The following is a 26,047-nucleotide window of genomic DNA, read 5'->3' as shown; positions in this document are numbered from 1 at the left end:
GGTTAGTAAATATTACAAAATAAATAGAATAAAAACGACACTTTAATGATGAACAATAGAATACAATAAATCAAATATTTGATTTATTCTAGTTCTGAACCCATAAAACTCCTTAACAAATTTGAATCATCATTGCATACTAACTGGACACTCCAAAAATATTTCAAACACATTTAAAAAATATCCAAACCAAAATTTTCACATATGCTTTGATTAAATATTTTCAAAATGTATAATTTAGAGTAAAACAACGAAAACATATGAAACAATTTTCAATTAAATCAAGAAAAATTGCAAAATTACAGACAGGAAGAATAAAAGTGAAAAGATTAACAGAAATATTGACTATGACCATTTTGGACACTTATGGAAAACAGAAGAAATCGTTTTAAAGAAAAAAAAATTCTACTTAGGAATAGTTCACAAATGGACCTAACTATGCTTTTGCATTAAAGAAGAAATTTTATTTAAAATAAAATTATTTCGAACTCAAAAGAGCCAAAAAAGGCGCTAATCCCATCTAATAAAACCCAACAAAATTTTATTTCAAATGAACAGGTTATAGTGGGTTGGTAACTAAGTAAAAATTAAAAACATTAGTGGCAATATATACCAGTAGGAAACGATTATGACAAAGTACATTTCAGAATTTACATTGATTTTATGAATGTGGTAATCCATATTAATAATTGTGTTGCAATAATTAATTAATTAGTTCTCATAACAGGAACGTGGAAAATTTATAAAATAATTAATGATTATAGATTATATTAAAGTAATTAAGTAAGAGAAATAAATTTTGTCAGGTTGAAATTAAATGTAATAAAAAACCATAATTTTGTACATAAAACATCAATTTACTAAGCTCGTCAGGTAATACGAAATTCCACATTAATTACTACTATAGTTTTCATCATCATTGAATAAATAACACGTGAAATAATTTTTGAATGGGTTCAAAGACAACAATAAAATATATTTTCAAATTTCAAATAAAATATTCGTGCAATGAATCTACAATATCTTACAATAAATCAAACATATACCTCCATCATATTAGCGTAATCTGTAAAGAACAACTGAGTTACACTAAATTTGTGTTTTGTTTTATTAAAGAGAATTCAACAATAAGCTACCATCTAACATCTGCTACGTGAGCGAGGTCCTAGTGTTGTTAGCAGTACAGCTGGGGGGCAAATGAAATGTGACGTTCTATTTCAACTAACGATATCCGAAGGGGTCATCGTATTTATAATTATTGCTGAATAAAAAAAGATGCAAATATTGGAGTAAGGTGAAATATGTGGGCGGGTAAAATAATTTTTGGGTGAAAAGAGGAAGGCAGATGTGTACAAGAGTGGGAGGAGGGGAAAAAATAAGAACGGTAGAAAAACAGAACCTATAAAGGAGGCGGTGGGGGCAGGGTGGGGGTGGCCTACTTCCCCCCCTACCTCCATCTCTTTTATTTCTAATATCAACTGTCTCCCATATTTATCTCTCCACGAGGACTATTCTTTTTCATTATCACTATCTTTCCTTTTCTTTTTTTTTCTTGAAATATATTACACACTCTATCAGGATTTATTCGTAAACTTTTAACTTGCAAATTTAAATTAGTTTTCACCATAAGTCGTACTAATACAGTTTTCTTGCTCTGGTAAATGTAGTATACTTAATTAAATCGAAAAGAATAAGAAATCTATTTCGAGAAACCATAAAAATTTAATCATTCAATTAAACTAGAAAGTTAATTTATTTAAAACTGAATCTTTAATGTAATCTTCGCTAATACGTAAGCCAGTTAAATACTAAATAAAATTAGTTGAAAGTCCTACTAACAGTTAGGATCAGTATATCTAGTGTTTGTAAAAGTACGTATTTATGTTTTACGGAATTTACTCTCCTTCTCACACTGAATCTACAGTTAACCATAAACACTTCATTATTCCTCTTTCCATTTATTATCACAACAGACAATTAATCATTAAATAAGATAAAGATTTTATCGACAGATCACTTAAATACTATTGATGAAAACAATTTTTTAATTTAAAAAATGAGCAGTAACAATTAATTCTGAAACTTCAAACAAATTATGCAAACGTCCTAATAAAATATTTTTCCATTTGGCAAGAATTGCCTCATGCTTATCAAGTTTTTTTTATATCTTTTTCTTAGCAAATATTATTCTAACCAATCGCCTAATTCTTAATAATTTTAATTGATAGCCCAATAAAAGTGTAAAAAAAGACAATTAAAAAATCATAATGAACGTTTTAGATTAATTTTACTTAGTAATGTTTTTATATAAACTGATTAATATATGAATTTATTTATATATTAATGTAATGCATTACAAAAGAAAATTTATAATGCAACATATTTTTAAAGATTTTGTTTTCTTGCACTTTTTTTTTAACCATTTGGGGTTGAAGAATTTGCAAATGGCCCATTCGCTAAAATAAATAAGAATAAAAGGCAACTAAAATAAATTCGAAAGTAATAAAAAACCATTTAAAATAGTAATTAAGATCCGACTAATAAAGAAAGGTCCTTTTATTCCTACTACACTTTCACACAAAGAAAAGAAAAAAAAATGGATATCATAAATAATAATTTACAGTAGAAGGATAGTTCAATCACAATTACTACTCAATTAAAAGCTTTCATGACTTGCCATAAAAATAATGCAGTAATAGGAAATGGAAAGTGTGAAAAGACTTGATGTAGATACCGTTAGTAAGGGGTGAAAGGTTCCACGTAACGGTTTCGCGAGCCAGCCTCGAATAAATTTCTAGTAAGATAACCTAGCTTGTCTTAGTCACAAAAATAAGATCAATAGTCTAAATTAAATAGCAATTAAAAAAAAAAAACAAATAGGAGAAAGAGAGTGAGAGAGAATTTATTTTTAGATGCCAATGACAACTTGGGCATTGTGAACCAGACTCGCCCTATTTCGGTGGTGTTGTAAATAGAAATCCGCTAAGCCATACCCTATATATCTATTCCATGCTGTCTGGGGCCTCATGAAATGAGGGTTGAATGAAAGTTCAACATATTTTTCAAATATTAAATAAAACCCAAAGTTTTTGAAAAAATAAATACTCCAATCTGAGGGGCCCCAACAGTTTGAAAGGTTCCATGCTTCATTTTGCTATTCTAAAAAAAAATCTTGTAGTCTATTAATTTTGAAATAATTAAACTACATCAGTTAAACTAGGTAAATTTAGCGCCGTTGTGGTGTACTTTCAGCCGATGTTCCATTATTATCTTCAGTTTTGCTATCACCTCCGTAACCAGTAAGATATTTAATTGATAACAATAATAGGGACGATAGCAGCCGACGGAACTGACGAGATATAAAGGAGGAAAGTGAGGAAGGATGGATGCTCTCAGGGTCAGTGGCAGATATGGATGTGACGATTAGGGCGATAGTGTCCGTGACGTTAACGGGAATCTCCGTAATTCGGGAGGTTTCCGAAGATTACAGCCAAGAACTTTTTAGAAAAATTTGTATTTTTTACTTCCCAGAAAGTAGTGCTCCGTTCCTGCCTGTCCAGACGAATAGTAACTACAGCAAAAATATTAAAATTTTGTTTTTATTTTGCTTGGAATTGGACGTATTCCGAAGATAGTACTGTAGATAGCGATTGCTTTATTAGATTCTACACGCTTTCCTAAATCTATCTGCTACTAGAATTCGTACAAATTAATTCTAGTTTACAGTACAATCTATGGAATATCTCTAACATAAAATAATAAAAAAATTCTATTCGTCGGATCGGTCACTATTTAAGAAACACAATATTTCCGCACGGGGAAATTGGTTTACAAATTTTGAATGTTCAAATCTCCTAAGAATCTATATAAGAACAACAAACGACCAACAACGATTGAATGTGAAAAATAAACATTAAGTTAATATTAATACCAGATCCTAGGTAACCTGCTAAGACCGATGATGGTGGAATTCATAGCAACAAGGTGGAATTCATAGCTTTGTCAACATATTTTTTTTTAATTTTTAAAAATTGTTTAAATCCAATAAAAGCAGTTTAAAACAAAAGCGATGTCTCATTTCACTTAATGGAAATATATAAACACTTATAATAAAATTTATAGAAATGAAGTCATGCCATTTTTTGTTTTCAGGAGTTGCCAAGAAGAGGATCAACTTCTACTAGAGGGAAAGTACGTAATGGATTATATTTATAACAAGTATTATAAATAGCATTGATATGTAAAAAAAATATAAAATAAAATAAAATTGATCTCAACATAAATTTAGATTAATTTGTAAATGTTTTTTTAATACTGCAATTGACATTATTTTTTTATTTTAAGTTCTTATATAAGTCATTCGTTCAGCTATAATTGATTACATCAACGTAATAAACTTATTTCGATAGAACTATAGCAAAGGATAATCGATTGCCATGAGATAATCCAACAACGCAGAACGGATTCAGAGAAGGAATAAGTAATGGGAAGGGGGAGAGAGAGGGGGAAGGATGAAAGTAACGGAGACAGGCCGCCTACACTCTGACCTTTCACAGGCAACTAGGCCGGCATCCACGGTCGCCATGGCAACACCCTCCGCTATTGTTTTCATTGCCTACAACAGTCCCTTCCTCGGAGGGCCAAGATATAGACTATTGATCCACGCAACGCTCCACGTGGATCATCAGCTGTTCCAGGCTGCGTAACGCATACCTGGCACGCCCCATGCGACTTTCTTCCATCCGCCTCCGAGCGAAACGGAAGGAACATATACAGCAAGCAACAGTCGCAACACTTAATCTTTTCGAACCACCTTAATCCGGATAACACACGAACAGAAAACATTTTATGTAACGACAAGCCAAAAGAGTCTGAACCTTGAAAAGGTAATACGAACAAGAACTGTCGGACTTGAATATGTATTTTTCAAAAGAGAAACGTCCCTTTATAAGCTAAGAAGTCACAAAACAAAATCCGTTTTTCATTAAGGACACCTATATTAAAATTCGGACATTTATACATATAAACATAAAAGAAGAATGCTTTATTAGTTTACGATATATCTTATATACATACACTAACTAATCAAGCATATAAATTTAAAAGAAGACAAGGTTAAGTACAACATGAGTCCACAAGGAGAAAGTAATTGAAAGTAAATTCGTCCAACAACCACAATTCACTTAGAACTATAATCCTGGTAATAGTTGGAAGTATTCATTGTTAATATAAACTTAAATAAAAATAACGAAAGTAAGTTCAAGTACTCAAGTACCACAACTGGTAGTCAAATACAAACACCAACTAATTACTAACAATAAACTCTTTTAATTATAGTAAAATGCAAAGATTTATAGAAGACCTGCTTTAATAGTCAGAGATTTAAACCTCAATATAAAAAGACTAACATCATGCAACAGTAGTCGTAATCCACTTACAGTGGCTCAAAAGATCAATACAATATGGTCAATTTACTACATTTGATATTAAACGAAAAATAATAAATAACGATAGCACCCCCGACATCAATTAAACTTACACGAGTGAAAGTGGCTAACCGAATAGATCAATTTGATAATTGGGTTTGTTTTAAGAAAAAAAATTCTGAGAAGAGTTATCATTAAAGACCGATGATTCTATGAAACCATTTAGGTAAAGCTTTAGTCAAGTTAATAGTTTGTAGTCACAACATAGCCGTGGAGGCCTTAACGTAACATAACTCTCGATGAAGGGCTGAGATGTTTTGCGAACTTAGCAGTTTAGTCTCTACTATGAACCATTCCTAATTTCAAATTTAACCTATAAATAGATCAAAGGTATTAACGACCACGTTTCAACTGGCCAGAAAAAGAGCTTTTAACTAATATACAATTATTATACATCCCAATAGATTGAACGAATCTAAATTTTCTTGATCGCCGATGTCATTTCTATCTTTTATTTATTTTAATACTTTATTACCCTTCTCAGATACGTGTCGATCCATGCAACTAACCTCTCGTATGAACTCTCGATGAAAAACATTACAGTACATAATAATGTAACTTAATCCCAGGGATTGTTTACTCATTGAACCGGCTGCCCCTCTCTACAAATATAACGGGAGCAATAGACAATGTGGTATCCAACTGTTAACATTGAGGGAAAGAGAGGCTAGATAACAATAGAGCTAGGAGGGCAGGGCTGCCATTGATTCACAGGTATGCGGGGGTGGGGGTAATGATTATTCTCAGCGGGAGAGTGTAAAAGCCCTCCCCCCTAACAGCAAAAACGATCCTTTAGCCGGTGGCTGCCTTATCATCTGGCAGGTTGTGGGGTGCTGCAGGGGCGCTCCTTCAGCCCGCTGTATTATGTCTTATATATATAGCCCCTGTCTAGGCTCAGTGGGGGGACCATTTAGACCGGCCATGGGGTGGGGGTTTTAATTCCGAGCATGTTCTCTCCTTAATTATACCATCAACCAATTCGGCGCAAAATTGAATCAACTAACATAAAAATATAAAAAATGAAAATTAAATTAATTTTTTTTGAGCTGTCTTCAAAAACAATACTGTATTATATTATATAATTATAATAATTATAATGTATGTATCAATTCCAAGACCTAACTACATTAAAAATAAAGTTTTATCCGAATCTAGAAGTTCAAAGCATTTTTTCTGTACTTAAGATTAAAAACCAAAACAGTACATTGACAACTAAACTTAAAACTACCAACGGATAATAATTTATCAAACTTAAAAACTTTAAAAACAAATATTTTAGACTGCGAAATGTATCTTTGCTTTGAGAACAGCTTTAATCTTATAAAAGTAGAAAAGGCTGACAGAAAGAAATTAATTGAACACAAAAACATTTAAGTTATACCTTTCATGCCTAAAAAGTATTAAAGAGGTTATTTTTAATATTTTAATAGACAAATGAATTTGAAAAATGCATCTTTTTAAAAAGCGACCATTAGAACACAATGGTTTAAATTTCTGTAAAATAATTTTATTGAATTTAATCGGTAAGAAGACGGCAAAAAGTCGTTACTGGCATTCAAAAGTATTTGGATACATTGCTTCCCTGTGTATTGCACTGAAGTCAACTTGCAGCAGTCAACTTGAAGCAAATTGCAGTGTCAATTAAATTCAAGAATTCAACAGAGGCAAGCTGCTAATTTACTATTGTGTATATATGAGCACTCGACTGCTAGTCTCGAAGGACCATATGGACTACTTTTTAAAAAGATATGGTCTGTATTCACGCCGGGAAAAAAAAACAAAGGGAGTCTGAGACGCCCCACCTGGATGCAATGGCGGGAGGATCGTAAGATAAAAACACAGCACTTCCACCCACCATGGATGTGCTGACAACGTGGGTTGTCCGTAGTCAGCATCATTGCTCTGCAAGCGCTGCGGTTTCTCCTTACTGCCCTGGATGCCAAGGCAAAAAAGAAAACATCTTGGAGAGCTTACAAGATATGTAGTATGATTTTCAATAAGAAAATAAAATGCAATCGGTTATGGGATGTACTTTATATTGTTCATTTCGACTTAAGACATAATAGGAAATCATAATAAATTCCTCAACCAAAATGTAAATTAAAAAGTACTGTACCGTTGTAATGTGGAAGTTTATACAACAAAGAATTGTTTCCAGTTTTCAACGGCCCAAGTGAAATAGTAGATATAAAACGCTTTACACCACTTGAGAGCGTTACCAGTAGACAATTGTCTATGGGGTAACCACATGCGATACGGTATCCAGTAATCTGGATACGCAAGATATATTTAGAATGATTTATAAATAAGAGAATTTCGGTCCTAAATTATACACGAGACTTGTCTCATCTACATAGATTTTACAATGTTTCAACATCGGGTTGCGACCGAGTATTTAAATTTTCAAAGCTGAAATGGAATTTTGTGAGGGAAAGTATATTTGAGGATATGAAGAAAAAAAAAAAAAAGAGAACGGAAAGTAAAATGTAACAGTACCATACAGAAACCAACTGAACAAATATGACGTAACAACGACAAAACTCTATTTTCTATACAAGTTAACATGATAAATAGCTCATTCATGGTTTAAAAAAAATATGTTCAAATATAATCTGAATAATGAATAAAATTGCCTAATTCTGACGCACAACTTAAATATTCAACTCTAGTTAACATGTTATAATTACATCCAAGATAAAGCTAGCTTAATAGTTATTATAAACCAAAATGTTGCTTGGTATAAGACGGTTTTTGATGGTAGTTTTTTTTTTGAGTAGGCTAACAAGAATTGGTAGGTATATCATTGTAAAATTAAATGAAAATAATTTACACAAATACAAGTCCTGATATAATCCAAGTTTCTTTATCAAATCAACTGTAACACATTATACATTAATCCAAGTATATAATGTGATTGTAATACGCCACAAGTCGTTCCAATTGGAACGCTGCCATTTAGCATTTTTTGCAATACAGGTTCAACAACACGACGAGCTCAACAGCCAACCCAGTTACAAAGTTATTGCAAACATAAACTAGAAAACGAGAGCAGCGTTTAAAGCGAGATACTTTAAAGGTAAATGCTAATAAGTTATGTAAACGTGAAGGCGAAGTGGGGTTATCGATCGGGCGGTATGTGGAGCGGTGGCTCAGGGAAATAAATTTCATTGGACTACACACACGTGGCCAATTGAGGGATCGGCAAAAAGAGATGGAGGAGAGGGGGCGAGCATAGTAATGACTCCAACACCCCCGAGAGCTTTCTGATAGCAACGAGGATCCTAAAGAGTTAATTGACTATTCCGATGCGGGGAGGGCAGCAGAAACAACGACATCCTGAATTCCAACCGCTTCCTGTTTCCTAAGCCGAAAGAGTTTTGCAGTCAGGGGAGGAGAGGGACAAGGCTTGAATATATAAAGAGGAACAAGGACCAGCCTGGCCACCTGCCAGTGCCTGTCAGATCTCGGGTCAAGGTGTACTGCATCTGTCACTAATACCAATACCCATATCGCCTTGGGATCATGTACCATCTTAGCCAAGCCATTGTGTTCATATTTCCCGATCCTTAGTCCATCTAGATATATACGTCATAATAGAAATTGTAGCATTAAAAAATATTATTTCAAGAACTAACTTCTATTTAGAATAATGATACTAAAACGGCCGAGCGAGCTTATCAATCCTGCAGCAATATCAATAAAACAACTCACAGCTATCTATGTCTATACATCTATATATAGATACAGTGTCTATATATCTATCTAGGGCAACGATATCTTTTTTTTAACCTTATACGTTCATTTCAATAGTCGCGATGCTTCCATTACATTTGGATGCAATAAGAAATAAAAAATCTCTAAAATGTAATAAGCACAAAATATAAGTCATATTAAAATATAATTTCAATAATTTTTATTTCTACAAGGTACATGGTACTTCACAACGCAGAATTATGTGACCTGCATTCGATATGTATAATGAAGGTATTGCCACGACTGAAATGAAAGTATAAGGTTAGTTAAAATGGTACAGGAAGGTGGCTAAGCAAAGGTCTGACCTTGGAGATTTTAGTACAGTGGAGGTTGATAATGATGATCTTTTTAAAGATTGATATGTTTGCATTGATTTCATAACATAACAGGCTTCAAGACTTTATGCGTGTGAAAAAGATGTTAAATTTTTCATTTAATTTACGATGATGATTGTCAAGACCATACGAGCAATATATGTAAGATGCGGCCAACTACTATCGAGGACTCCCTCCGGGTTTTAAGGAAATAAATTAACCATAAACCGTAACCCATTACTCATAAATACGTATGCAATACCGTAGACACTTACATAAATAACGCAAATGGCTTTGGTTAGCACTAAACGCTAATTAATAAGATGAATCATTAGAGAAAGTGGGAATGAGCCACGCCTCTAATTGCGCGTAAAAATGCCGTTAAAGTTAACTCCATAACATAGAGTCGGCTTAACAATTGTCTAACGAGCCGTACTGAAAGAAACCAGTAACCCCATTAACTGTCTCGAGGAAATAAAGTCCTTGAATTTAAATTAATTTAACCGCTTTGGCACATGTCCCACAACTTCTCGGAACAATGAATAAAATAAAAAAACAAATCTGAGGAGTATGGATTGGGAAAGAGTTCACAGGGAGGATGAAGAGAAAGTTTGGAAGTTACTTATGAATTAGATGCGAGGAGACCCATCTTTCGTCCCTTGCGTAACAACTCCGGAGCTAATACGGCTTTCGACTCCCCTTCCCCCACTCCCATCATGTTCCATTTATAGGCGAAACCTTTCCACAACCATCCCACGGGGCAAACCGCATTTTCGCAAGATGTGCGTGCACTCTGTGAACTGTTTGGAGATCCTCTAGCCAATTTTAAGGTGTCACTTTAGAAAATTTCCTCTGGGAACTTAAAAATATGCGATGAATCAATTAATTACTAACATGTTTTCCTCATTTTTTTTTTTTTTAGAAGAATGTAATAACAATGTCAGTATCAATGAATAAAAAACTGACCAGGAAAAGCTCTCCAACGTAATTAAAGAGTAATTTCACATCCTCATCAACATAATTTTAAAATTAATACAAATTGATACATTTTATTTCAGTTAATTATTAAGTACTTAATAAGCTGTTATCCATGATTACTTATTTATTGGCTAACCAGAGAAATTTTATTAGATCAATGAAAATATATTTTTCATATTAATGTTTTATTAATTTCCTAATACCTGTAGAGAAGTAGTGTCGAATCAAGAATTATAGAAATTTTCTATTTAAAAAGTATAGTTCAAATTTAATAAACTTTTTCAATTAAGGATATAATAATAAATGTGAATTTTTTTATGTATACCCTACATAAAGTTTTCTAGGAACTTTTTTTCACCTTCTATGAGCTAGATTCGCCAGTGGAGAATCAGCTTGAGTGAAAGAAATAGACAAATGGGGATGACTGGCTATTGATGTATAGTCACATGAACATTTAAAGAGAAAAAGAAAATTAATTTTTTCATTTATTTTTTAATATTAATAAGGAATATTTCTACTTGAACCTAACAAACCTCAGCGAATACTGGACTGGTTTTGTACGTGTTTAGATGTAAATATTATTTTTTTATTATTTCAGAATTTCCTGGAAATATTCATTGACGCAAAACTAAATTGCAAGGGTCGAGATAGGGTTATACTGGACAAGCGTTTTGTTGTGATCGTCAAATGTTGAGGTTGGAGAAAAAATGGATAGCAATAGTAAAAAAAAAAATATTAACCTATGTATATTAGAATAAATACGAATGTGATCATACATTAAGGCGAAAATTGTTAACAATATTTAAAAGCGAGAAAAAACGCAATTCAAGGATAATAAAAACAATGTAGTAACACAGAAAACCTGCAGATGTTCTTATCTAGTTTTTTTTTTATAATATTTTTTTGAAGCAATAAAACATAAATCGCTTTTATTTTCCAGATTAAAAGCTCATAAATAACGTTACAAACCAATTTGAAAATATCAATGTAGTATTAAGAAATTCAACGTTTATCAAATGGTTCTTTATCTATCTCTCATTTGTTTTAATAATCAAGGATAATTACCATGATATTGTTTAAACATCAGAACGCTCCCAAGGTCACTGAGGACAATTAGTCGACAAATTGTTTCCTCTTGTATGTTTTCAATCAAAAACAGTAAAAATAGAAGATGTCTTTAATATTTGTAATTGTAACGATGGATAATGCAGAGTCATTATGAAATAATTAGTTTGTAATTAGTTGAGATTTGACACATTCTTTCTAATAATTAGTGCAATTAAATATACCCTAGGAATTGATTTTTGTTTATTTCAAATTGTATGAGTAAATCTAATAATAATGTAAAAAAATCCCTATTTAACGGAAAACTATTAATAAAAAAAAGTGAACATAGAAGGTAGCGGTGGAGAGAGCGGGGCCTTAAAAGGGGCACTTTGTTCCAAATTAAGGCAGTAACGCTTTTTACCCGTAAAGAAGGTTAACTGACAATGGAAGGGAAGGAATCCGAGAAACCGATCCCCTAGCGAACCGTGAAGGTTGGCAACAATGCAGGATCCGAAGGAAAAATGGCCGCGAATAAATCCATTAAAATTGAAAGCATTATTCCGGTGTTGGCTATTCTCGTTGAATATGGCACTCACTTTCCACAAACGTACCGTACCATCAATCAATATGGTAACGGTTTTATAGATTTGTGAAAAAATAAAAAAATAATTAAAAATAAACTTTTACAAGTATATTATTGTTATGCAAGGTTGAGAAAATTTTCAAATATAATTAACAAATTTTTAAAGCCTTCCTCATGTCTTAGATATATCCTGATCGCGATGTTGAGTAATGACCTCAAAACTACTGAACAGAAAAAAAAGTGAAAATAAAAAATATAACTAGAAAATATTAACTTCTGAACGGAATAAAACAGCAATAAATGTAGTCACGTTTCCTATCTGGAAAAAGAGCAAAGAGATTATTTTTTCTTGTTATTATAATCATTAAACTAAAAAAAAAAGAAAAGGATTAAATGAAAATATTGATCAGCAATTAAGATTGATCATGTTACAAATTTAAATTCTTCCTCTTTAAAATTAAATACCTCAGTATGGTGCCAAAAATGGGACAGTCTATAAATTCTCTATTCTTTTTTATAAATAAAATTACTAAGCAAGACAGGGAAACGTATAACGAACATAAAAGAATAGTAATTAATCAGAACATTGAGTATGATATAGTTATATTTGAATAAGGTGCCGTAAGTTTGGAAGAAAAAACTTTGAGGACATTCAATTAGTAAGACGGAATTGACTGTTAGGAAAGTTACCAAACCAAACGAGACTACGATGCGATCAACAAAAACACCCAACTCCGGTACATTCTTCCTAATCTGTTAGAGAAGGCAATTAGATAAAAATAACAGAGGAAAACAAGCGCAGGACACGACTCTGAGGGGCGTTTCTTTAAAAAAATTACTCTTGGGAGAGGGAGAGAGAGATAGAAGTTTTCAGAAGTAGAACAAACCTTCCCCACCACTCGGGAGCGAGACGTTCAACCTTATCTCGCTCTGGTAAATATTTGCCTCTTCTCCAACTCTTCGCTAACTTGAGAAAAAAACAAATGGATTCCGTCTTAGCAGAGATAAGATAATGTTATATTTGTTCCACTTTTAGTGAGGCATTTTTATTTTAATAAACTTGTTAATTCATTCAAATACAGATAAAATTCCATTTGTTATACTATGAAGTATGTCACAGGCTTTTTTTTCTGTTTGTTCGTAGGGGAAATTAAATATTTGTATATAATTACGCTATTGTTCACTAGCAACATTTAATGGAACATTCAGAGAGCTGTCCGTTTTTAATAGAAAATTCCACGTTCCTGTCTACAATTCAAACCTAATATTAACGCTGTTTTGCACAACTTAATATTTTATTTTTTGGAGGAAGTATTTCATACAGTAGACAGGTTACTTTGGTACATTCTACACGGGAATCCCTCCAGAGAATGTTACTCTAAATTGTGAACTATAAATTGTTAAATATAACTATCAGAGATGATAATGAAAACACTCTACGCATTTCACTGACGTGAACGTGAAAGATAGCAAACATTACAAGGCAGACGAGCAAATGTTTACTCACATACACTCTATCGGTGTTTAACCCAAAGATAACATCTCTAATCTAGTCCCGAACACATGAGTCTATTCCAAATTACGAAGTCCTTTTTATATCGGGCGAGGTGAATGAGCCCCCCTCTTGACAATAGAACGGGACTAGAATGGATAGACTAATGTAACAGATGGGGCTACGACAGCCCTGGAGGGGGACAGCACTCGACTACCTGGGTATAGTCAGGTGCCCTATCCACATATGGTGTCTCCTAACACCCACGTCAATATTCAGGTCCTCTCCTTTCTCTTGGGTCAGAGTCAATTATCCAATTGTCTAGTTTAGGGCCATCTCAAGTAATCACAGTAAAAACCACTTTCATTTCTTTAATTCGGACAAACTCAAAGTAAATACAAAACTAAATAATATACTAATTATTGGAGAAGTTTGTCGAGGGGGGGGGGGTCGAGGAAAGAATAACATAAATAAACAAAACCATATTTATTTATTTTATGCCGACGTTTCGACCTGAGTTTCAGGTCTTCATCAGGGGTTGTGGCGTAGAAGGTAGGCTAGCAACTGAATATACTGTTGACTAATTTAGGGGCAGATTCCACAATACCAGTTTTGGTAAACTAAATTGACCTTGAAATATTTCACTAGATTTCCTCAAAGTCCATAGTCTGGAGATAGAAATGAATCCCTGGACCGGAGGAAAAACCATGAAAACCCCAACTAATTTTATTTTCGAAAGTCAGCCGTCTCCTGTAATAGCTGTCGTTCCGTACCTAACGCAATTAACCATTCCGAGCCACTTTCTAGTAAACATGGAAGTGACGTTCTATGAGACTTCATTACCCATTATCTTAATTGACAGAGATAACCCTAATTGACAAAATAATTACAATATTTACACATTCTATCGAAAGAGGTAAACATTGTTATAATAGGACAACGCATGAAACTCGACGTAGAAATATTTGGAGGAGGTTGAATCAGACAAGTTATCTGAGTCGATTAATAACTAAAGAATGGTCCGATGCTAAGCGTAGTGGGAGAGGGGGAAATGAAAGAGTGATAGCCGGGAGGGCGACCCCTTTTGAGGTCATCGATGCAATACTTGGGTAATTACAGCGAGATAATATCCCGATGCCTTATCCAATGACGACGCACAAACAATCCGCCAACTAAGGACAAAGAAGGGGAAAGATAATCTATCGACTCCATTCTACCTAAGAACTAAGGGATAATACCGAGGGGAAAAAGTTCAGGTAAAAGCACGTGATTTAATGTACTACCTGAAGAAGGGACGGTCGCTGGGGGTCATGGAATTCCGCCAATATGGGACCAGCGGATTATAATCTGTTATTAATGAAAATTAATGCTTTATAGGACTTTTCATAGACTTTGACGAAATAACTGGGTGACTATACATAGTCAAATGAAATGAAATGTGTGGCCTGATTCTGTGATGAGTGATGAGAAAACTCTTTTCGATAGGGGCTTAGATTGACAGGCGAGAGGTTACGGGAAACTAAAGTACCTTTTGTGCTCTACAAATAAAGTGCTTAAAAATATATATAGCAGAGTCGAAGATTAGTTTATCCCAAAGGCAACAGTAACAGAAAAATTAAAACTGTTTTAAAGTAATAAAATATATTTTTTATCTGTTTATAGTGATAACTATAAAAAAATAATTATTTTACATTTCAACTCCCCAGGAGTAATAGAAAATATTTCTCACGAAAGTTTACAACTAACATTTTGCAACAAATCACTTATATCGTCATGAACCAAACGACCTTTGTTCCGCCTCCCGAAAATACCACTAGATGAAAAGACAATCGGAAAATAATCATAGAGGCTGGCTCATGGGAAAAGAGTAAGAAGGGTATGCCGGCACCAATTGTCATGTAAGATAAGTCCTTCTCCACTTCTGGGAACTCGGCTCCTGTTCCTCCGAGAACTTCCAGCTCTATCCTGGAATGGATCTGCAACCGCATTTTTTGAACAGGATTTATGTGATAAACTATACAACTTCATTTTATTTTTTTATTTACCTAAGTAACAATACAAAGACGTGTGGTGCCTCGAAATGAATAGTGATTTATGATTGCACGATAAAAATTGTGATAACGAAATTCAACTAGCTAACTTAACATGGAAGTTGGAAAAGTTTATGGAAAGTGGGAAAAGTAAACTTGTTTTTTTCTTAAGTCCATTTCATAATAATGAAAAAGAATTAAGGGATTGAGAAACTTTTTTGGGTAGAAAAGAATGTCTTGAAATGAGATTCCCTACCGAGCAGCGGAACACGAACTCATTAAATTTAAGCTATAACCGTTATATTCTCACGGTGATGTGACCCCAGAAACAATTGCATCTGTAGATCCTCGGGCAATAATACTGACCACACAAGGAACAAGACAAACGGGGGAGAGTGGAAGCATCGGAAGTGCAAGAGGATGCTAAGGGAACACTGTTGTTTACTCACCGCCATATTTGATTCCTTTACTACCTACATGCTCGGCGTGATTCACGTCTCCCATTATTCCAACCCATTTATTATCATTCCTTTCCTGCCGCCTTTCTTCCTCTCCCCTTTTTTTAAATCTTATATTATCTTTTTTTTTTTTGGCTTAAAGTATCTTTTGTTTTCTTACTTATAAATCGATTTCTCCTCGTTTAATGCTTATTGACTCGCTTCGAAGCTGACTTGAATTACGTAAATGTGTTGCGTTAAATAGAGAACACTTGGGAAATTTTATTGACACATCCAAGATAACTTAATGATTACAGCAAATCTCTCGGTTTAACTAATCACAGCTTTCATTCACTGACACGAAATACAATTTTATTTTTATTTTTATTGATCTGTGTACAAAGTATGCAATATGATTACGTCTCCCGACCTTTTGCTTTGTAATTGAAGGTTGTTCATGACACCCTGAAGGCAACGGTTACAACCGAAACCTTGAAAGTCGACGGCTAGGACAGAAAGTCAATAACCACATCTATTTGTGTATCGACAGGCAGTATATTTGCCCGCACGAGGTCGGAGTGAGGGGTATCTCAAAACAAGTTATGTAACTAAACGCATGAATAAGGAAAATGCCATTTCGTCAGAGCTCGCCGAGAGAATGGTATTTCCCCTGAGCCTTTGCCATGATGAGGATAATGAGGGTTGAATGGTCATCCTGAGAACCGAATGCCCCAGGTAAGGGAAGGGCTTGATAAGGGAAACTAGTAGCTGGCTCATGCATTAAACATATGGAGGGCTCTGCTCTTTGGGCCAAAGCCAGCTCTAATGTAGCTTTTTTTTATCCCCCGGATTATATCCGTTTAAAACATCGAAAAAAGGACTAATTGATATCTTAAAAGCAATTAATTCAGATTAATTACGTAATAACCCGAGGTTATGGATTATGATCTGACATTAAATTCTGGTGTAATAAAATTTATCACGGGGTTTCCTAGTGGCCTGATATTGAGGATTGCTTACCTTCTGCTGAGCTAGCCTCAAGGACTCCTCGAAGTGCTTGTGGACTGCCTGTTCGGCTGCACGCTGCTTCTCCTGCCTCTCTCGTTCAATACGTTCCCTTTCCTGCTTCTCCTTCTCCTTCTGTGCTGCTTCCTGCTCTCTCCGGTCCCTTCAGAACAGAACAAAAACTTTCGGTTACACACTCGACTCTCCCTCTTTTAACCAGAGGCCACCATTCCAACACAATACAAAGATATTTTTTTTTTAACATTAAAACCTGCATTAACACAGACACAAATAAACTCTACGCGATAATATATTGAAGGCACTAAAAAGATATGAAGAACCTACGGGAACGTCGGGTTGGGAGCTAAGAGGTTATCAACCATGAACATGATTCGGCCATTGAGACGAGACGACTGGGGGCAGGAGGCACCCCCACTCCAACATGGCGGCCGGCCCCCACCCTATCTGATTCATAGCGCCTCTCTTGCCCATTACTAACCGCATATCCTCTTTTATACACAATGCAACACCTATTGATCCAATCCCATCCTCTGCCTTCTCTAAATTATTTACATCTTTATGGTTACGAGTAATTAAGGACATTTCAAACATTTGAACTTTGTATCAATACATTCCCCTACTACATTTCGAAGACAATGCTATCAGTTACATTACAGTCATTCCGTTGGAAATGTGACGTTAGCAAAATGTCTTTTATCAGCAGGGCAGTTTCATAGTAGAAGAAAAATCAAATCAAACGAATAATGATTTTCCATTAATCTTCAAGCAGCAAAAAATTAATTAAATGATTTAGTTAATAAAGAGTTTCTATTTTTAAACCTGTATTACTATACTGGACTTTTAAGAAATTATAATATAAAGATAATTAATGGAGCGATTGGCTAAAGTGTCAACGGCATCTAAGTCAATCAACCTTATACCAAAGCTACGAAATACAAACCACTAATTCGGGCTCAAGAAGCAATAGTAAATTCCGAACTCCGGGCTAAGTTTCGCTAATAAGAGGACAAGTTGTAGACGGTGGGTGTCGGATCTGGGCCGCACCGGGAGTGGGGTTAACGACTGTAGCATCCGGCCTGGGTGTCCTGTCTTATTTAACGGCAGCCAACTCACGCTAAACACCATCACTTCCTAGCTGTAGTCATTGTATTCGTTAGGGGGCAGAACTAGGATTCTTACCTCAGGGATAATAAATAATCATTGATACAAATGGTAAATTAACACTTAAATGAATGAGTTAAGAGAAATATTTATTGTAAATGTTTACAATATTGGTTATAACCTGTAACAAAATACATATGAGGAATACAATGTATTTAAACAAACCCGATCTAGTTCAGTACTAGTTTAATCCAGATGAATACTTAGATAATCACTGAGCGGAGCCTATACAACCATTCCAGGAATAACTGACCGGACCCAGCCTTCAAACACGTCTGATTTCACGAACGCCCTGCCCTTGAAGGGTGCAAGGGACGGAGCAGGTACCTGCACCAGACTGCATCTGTCATTATCTCCCTCATTCCTGTCTACCGCAAGGTTTTCGCGCCAATAATCGCTTCCGAAACATTTTGGATAGGTTGGTAGAAACCAGAACCCTTAAACTCGAAGCATGAGTTGAACCGCATCAAGATGAAGGGAGTAAACAAAAGGCTGGGTCATTACTCAAGAGAAGAGTTGAGAATGTGAGTAAATAAATAAAATGTTTACTATAAATAAAGCGGATGAAGAAGTGTGGCAGCAGAGCTCTAAATATAGTGCGCCTGTGCTCCCCCAGGCCGGGTCAGCCTTCTCCAACACGTAGCAGTATCTACCGACAAAATGACCTCAAATCTTTTCAACGTTTTGTATCTGCTATCTTTCAGTCCCCAACGATTCAGTCCTAAATAATATATTCCTTTTCAGTTTTATTTTTTTCAATCCGAATTCAGTTTTAGAATTACAATTATTTTAACAAAAAGATTGAATGATGCAAACGAATAATACACTCCAAACACCTAATAAAACAACACCGTTATTAATGCTCTTAGGAATTATATATGGTTATTATTTCATTGATTTATACTCACGAGTAAGACTTATCAAAACTGCCAAGTTAAAATGACTTGAAATATCTCCATATTGTAACAGGCGGTATTAAAATCGCTTACTATCAAATTGTTCCGTTTAAGAGGCGGTGATAAAGCAGTGACTAAGAAGGTTGATTATTATGTTTATCACGTGTGAATCATTCCTTCTCGAGTGCCTATATCATTTTTATAGACAAATAAAAGATCTTTAATAAAACCAATTATCAAATCCTGAACAATTTTAAATAATTGTTTTTAATGGTTCGAAAATTATCGAATCATAAGTCTTTTTCAGACAATTCAAGTGTTATTTATATAACTTAATAATCGTTGATACGACAAAAATGTGTATTTATCAAACAATACGCAATAAAATTATTTTTTTTATGCTAATATATTTTAATCCGCAAATAGGAAATGCACGAACAGAAGACTTGCTTATGTGAACAAAATACTTATTTGCAAACAATAACAATAAAAACTGCTGAAAAAGCTGGTCAAGGTTTCGCCTGACTTTCGCTAAAATGTTTCCCCACCTAAATGTAGCCATTCAGAATTTTTTATTTATATTACTTATACATTGTATTATATAAATTAATTTTTTTTTATCTTAGAATGAAACTTTTGAGACCAATTTTAATATCCGCAATTTTATAAACCAATATAACCACTATACTATATATGATATATTATTAATTGGAGAAGATGGTCGAAGGGGGGGGGGGAATGCGGTCAGTAAGAACATAAATAAACAAAAAATTATCTTACTGACCGCACCCCCCCCCCTCTACCATCTTGTCCAATTATTAACCTACGGTCAACTATCTACACCTCATTAATATAGTATTGCTCACTTCTGTGTTTATTTCGAAATTTTTTTTTTCTGATTGATTAGTATTTAACCATTAGTTTAATAGCTCAGTATTTTTCAAAAATTTTCAATATTCTTTTGATTTATTAATACATTTTTAGATGTTTATAATTTTTTTTCTGCACTAAAATATGCTAATTATTAATAACTTATAAACAGTGTATTTTTACTTTTTTATATTTTCTGTGCACTTTAGTTTCTACCAAAAGAAATGTTTATATATAATATTTTTGGATAGTTATATTTTCAAAAGTATTATTTTATTATCTTTGTATATTTATACTCCAACTTTTTAATTAGTTATATTTTACTAGTATTTTGTTTTGTACACTAATACTCTTTTATTTTCCTTCTTATTTATTTTTGTGTGTTTTGCTAATCTTGTACTCGCATATTTTATTTTATTATTTTATTTATAAGACTAGCCCATTCTGCATATCTCTAAACTATAACAGATATAAATAAACAAATTTAAAAAATATTAATGGAGTTCTGAAAAATTAAATATATTTCGTTTAAAATACATATATATTTATAATTACGATTAGTTATGAATTCAAAAGCATCTTAGGCAAATAATAATCTTTATTAATTGAGCATAATAACTTATCAATTTTTATTTAATATAACCTTAAGATCAATAAGATAATTTTAAAATTATATTTTCCAACAAAAATAATTAATTATAAATGAAAACAGGTCATAAAACCACAAAATTTTAAGGAGGACCCAAATAGTTACTAAGGACTGACCAGGGACACACTACAAGGAATTTGTACCCAACCCTGGGCATTTAAAAGTGCCACAGACCCATTAACTAACTGTCAGAACGACAAAGCGTATTCCCAAAATGGGTCTACGGTTTCAAAGATTAACTTCGCTGGTTAAATCCTTAACCAATCAACAACAGGTATTGTAAAAATATAATTTGTGCCCGTATATAATCATATATGTGTGTGTGTGCGCGTTATTATTGTGTTCACAAGTAGTATATACGGCCAGAAACCGCTAACTAAATAAGGGAATCAATGCAAATGAAGTAACGGTCAAGGAATTCATAATCTTAAGCCGTGCGGGAGAAAGTTAAGGGGAGGGACACACAATACAATTGTCCACCATGGGCCAGCCTGCTTCAATGTGGGAGCCTTAATTGTATAGTACCCCCATGCTGAAATAATATATCCGCAGCTCGGATGAAAGTTGGGTCAGCGAGGAGGGAACTAAGCAATAATAACAAGCGGTGTAATTGCTCGTTATCCTGCTTCGTCAAGAATCTTGTAATTAGTGGTAATGGCAGATGGGACTCTCGCAGGGGTATTTAGAGTTTAGACAACTCCCGGGTATAGTTGTTTTAATAAGGTTTGATGTATACTAGAATACTTAGTTATTCTAAGTAAATAATTTCGGAATTGCAGTAGGATATTACATCCAGGTTATATCAGCATCGAATCTTTTTGTTGCATCGATGTTGCTATAAATAGAGGAGGAATGCTTACCGAGACGTCAATGGGAGCATCACTAGAAATCTTAACATTACAGTCACAAGATAGCTCTGCCGTTAGTTACGAAAGGGATAGAATAGACATTAAATTCTCCTTTAAATATAAAATCCAATAAATAAGAATACTGTAAGTTAACCAAACCAAAATTTGTTGTTAATTCAGTAGAGTTTATTAATTTTTTTTCATTATCCTTTATTAAACAAGAAAATCTATGCGGTTTAAATTATACTAAAAGGCAGTATTTATTATTTTTTATACCTTTTCTTCATTTGATGAACTTTTATGCACAAGAATGAGAACTTGTTACACGTTGGGACGGTACGGATTCGTATGTACGGATGTACTGTTCTAAGAAAGGTATGCATCAATTTGTCAAAATATGAATGTACATATTAAAAACAAATAACTGACTGAACGAGTTGGAATTCAGAAATTCTCGTTCTAAATTAGAAAGGGTATCCGGACAGGCGAGTGACAAAGATGAAATGTCGAATGAATTAAGGAGGGGGAGCTTGGGAGGGTTAGACCGAAGCGCCGATGGGAGGATTAGGGGGAATAATAATAAAGCTAGGCTAATCATTATGCGTTAGGGAGGGGATGTGTAGTGAATCTTTGTTAGTGTATCCGTACCAGCCCGGGTTATAAGACTAGGAAAGACAGAAAAGGAAAAGCAAAATCATATGCTCTATACTTTAGGAATATAGGTTAGTATTTTCAAACTGTGACATTTTACTTTTGGGAGATAATTATTTGAAGTAACGTTTTGCCCCACTTGGAAGGGCAGAACTCAGGTAGTTTCAGTATTCATTCTAGTAAATAGTTTTTCTACTATTTTTGTAGCTTTATTGACCGCCATTTTACAATGACCTACAACCAGTTCCTACAAGGTGGATGTGGTGAAAGTGACCATTAAAGGCAAACATTTCAGAAAAGTGGATTTTAAAATGTAGTAAAGTGAAGTAGTCAGCTTTTGTAATGTTCATTGAGCTTCAAAGAGGATGGTCGTATCTGACATAGGTACATTGTGACTATAGATCCACTACTTTAATCTAGGAATATCTATTGTTGTATTTCAACTATGAGCAATGCTTCAGTATATAAATTTTCAAGGAATAAACTCAGCACCGATCCGAATCAGGTTGTTATTGTAAACACAGCCTTGACGTGCCTCAAGTTTTTGGCACGCCACTATATGTAACGAAGGGAGCAATACAGAGTAAATGATGCTAAAGATGAAAGGAGTTATATAAGATTAGAAGAGAAGCCGGAGGACATCGACCCAAAGTGGTCTACTAATTGAGAAGCGAGCAGCTGCCGTGGGCTTTACGATCGGCCTTGGTCGTAGACAATGACTCGCTTTGTGCCCTCCCTCCGCCACCCGAGCAGCCGTTTAGCCACGCTCTGTCTTGTCGCTCAAGCCTCATATCTGTCTCTGGTGAAGGGCTATACCGAGTCTTGAGAAAGTCACCATATGGTTCCCGTATCTTAGGCCCGGTATCCAACCGTGTATTTCTATAATAATTCATTTTCCATAAAGGCGGAAGTTTGGGGAAGAGTACAATAACTCTGAGTGGACTTTGATAAAATAATAACGCAGGAAAAATTGCAAGTAAACTCATATCAATAAATGAAATTATATGTATATTTATAACTTTTATAATTAGCATACTATTTACAAAACTAATATTTTAGTTGTATAGAAGATGGAAGATAATCCACGAGGTTAATGGCAGTTGGGAACAAGTTGAGCCGGGGCTAATTTGAACAGTTAGTATGAGAGGTTGGTGGTCCAAGGACGCACGTTGTGTTCCAACATCACGACCCTACCATCACAGTCTCCTACGGTTATTTACAACTAAGCTGCCGTCTTCTGAACATTTCTACCTAATAAATAGATTTGATTAAATATAGCTTCAAAATAACTTTTATTATTGCCTTAGACACAACCTGGAAGTTTAAACAGATCTAAACAAGGGAGTTGATGGGTTCGCTACAAAAACGTTTTTACTTTTCCAAGTATTGGAGAAACTTTAGGTGTATATTGAGTCAATAGTCAATCAATTTAGCCTCAAATTGCAGAAAATGTAATGTGATCTACAAGTGCATGTAATGATATTTGTTGAAAAATGGCTCTTTCGTTGTCAAAATAGACAAAACTGAAAAAGTTTTAAATTCTTTGAGATCTTCGGATGTTTCAATCAAGGAACAATTTTTCAATAAAATTTGCAATATATTTATAAATGATATTAAATTTTATTTATTTTATAATTTGAGACAGACTGGTATTTGTAGACCAAAATATCTTTATGATATAGTTTTTGAAATGTTAGTAAATGTAAAATCTTCCCAACCTTGAAGATTGGAAATTTATTAATATGTATTCACATTTTATTTTTTTAATTAACAATTCAAAAATGTATAAAAGTTTCTTATCTATTTGGGCAAGTAATAAAAAAAAAAAAGAAACAGGATTATTTTATGTATAAAAAAAGTGTTAGTGATTCGAATATTTTAGTCATATTTTGATGTATTGTTCCACTTAACAATGCAAACTTATCTTGGTTTTACAAAAAAAATGTAATTCTCTATAAAATATACTAGTTCAAGAATTTATTATTTTGATACCTTTTAATTTGAACTATAGTTATACCTAGCAGTAATAAATTACTTTTCTTTTTTTAATATCTATCATAATAATTATTGCATCTAACAAAAATTTGATCAACGCGCAAAGGATCTATCTTTAAGGATAACATTCAATTCTAAATGACCCTTCTTATGTCACAAAGATACACTAACGACCTGGATATCTTTCTGTATAACAATTTAGGCCAGTAATACTGATACCATATCGTATAATACAATCTCTCTGCTAGTTCCAACTATTCCGGGTTCCTTCCCAGTAATTTTTAGCCTCGCCAGTTACTGGTTCTATTTCCAACCGATGTAAATATTTAGCATTCGGGGTATTTTTGATAAATAACAACGATACATTAACTCAGCCAGCATTTATACCCAAGGCTGATGCAACATTTTCAAGTGACGTCCATAACTCTAAATTTTTTTTTGTCTCCCCTCAGAAAGAATCAGGAGAAACGAGTCCATTCGTTACCCTCAACAATGGAGATAAATCGATGTTTTAAGTTTAAACGCTGGCAGCCGACCAACTCTACACCGAGCCAGACAATTTGCCAATCACATGCGAACTCGAATAAAAATTTCTAGAATAAAATGTTTTCATCCTTTTCAGCTATCGTTATCGGATAAAATAAATAAACCTCCTTATCGCAGACTAACTAATCAGCCACTTATCTGAATGGAATAGTGAACTCTTGTTTGTATCGCCTTGCGTCATGTTGCTGAGGGGCTGTATTGGTGTGGGACTGAGGACAATTAGATGATATGTCTGCCAAGGGGGAATTGAGAGTAACTGATTGGAACCGGTTTTGCTAGAACACACCTTAAATAAAAAAAAAGAGAAAATAAAAAACCGGAGAACGGGTAGTAATTTAAGGCGCCCGTGCCTGACTCAGCGCTGGCATCGAGGTCAGGGCTCACGGCGTGGAAACGTTCGAGCTTCATCATCGCTCTAAGGGGAAATGCTTGGGTTAGATTCCCCATTCCAATCAATATTTTGTATTATAGAGGTATAAAAATATTATTAATATTTAACGTGAACCTATTAACATTATAAATCAGGTATATTTATTTTTAAGTTTTTGAGTTATAGTTTTTAAAATCATCAATAAACTTTAAATGAGTTCAACAGTCTCCACATCTTCCAACATACCTGGGTTTTTTTTTCCGAGAATCCCCAAAGAAAAATATATTTATATAATATTACAAAGGGAATGACTAACCAGGGATTGTATTTAATTTATTATAAACTGTAATATAATAATCAATGTAATGTTTAGCTTTTAAACACGTAAATTAAATTAATTAATTAAAAATATACATGAAATTCAAAATATATATCAAATACCTTTATATACCAAATTCCCATACAATTTCAAGGTCATTGGGGTCACCCATCTGCTGACAGGTCCTAACGTTTATTAGCCCTGAGGGTTCCTAGAACTACCTACATAAGGTCATCTTCAAGTCAGACTAAGTTTACTGAGTCTTCTCCCTTTAAAACCATACATAATATATTTCATGTATTATATATGTATGATGTACTCATTTATTTTAATGAAGGGTACGAAAAAGTAAAGATTCTAAATAGTTCTGCTCCGATCGCAGATCAACAAAACCCAAGTTAAACATAACATCTGTATATATTTGAAGACTATATGGTGTGAAGTAACTAATATATCAAGCAATCAAATTAATTTTCATGAATTCGCACGCAAATATATTAATTTAAAAGTGTTTTGACCATTAGGAGCATTTAGATTTATGTCACAAATTTATAAAAATGAAAAAATCTAAGCTACATAAATATAATATTTTCTTA

The 26,047-nt window shown here is 33.8% G+C and overlaps 1 protein-coding gene across 1 annotated transcript in view; it reads right to left on the bottom strand.

Moving 5' to 3' along the window:
* Kdm3 (Lysine demethylase 3) overlaps nucleotides 1-26,047 on the bottom strand; it is a 497,450-nt gene that overhangs the window by 11,247 nt on the left and 460,156 nt on the right. Inside the window, exon 15 of the mRNA XM_014418050.3 lies at nucleotides 17,141-17,288. Coding sequence (XP_014273536.1) covers nucleotides 17,141-17,288 — 148 coding nt within the window. The remainder of the gene's footprint in view (nucleotides 1-17,140; nucleotides 17,289-26,047) is intronic.

This window comes from Halyomorpha halys, unplaced genomic scaffold (assembly GCF_000696795.3).
Source record: "Halyomorpha halys isolate HHAL.00 unplaced genomic scaffold, Hhal_1.1 Scaffold12.1, whole genome shotgun sequence".
In the NCBI taxonomy this organism is placed as follows: domain Eukaryota; kingdom Metazoa; phylum Arthropoda; class Insecta; order Hemiptera; family Pentatomidae; genus Halyomorpha; species Halyomorpha halys.
This window is presented reverse-complemented; position numbering and strand designations above follow the sequence as displayed.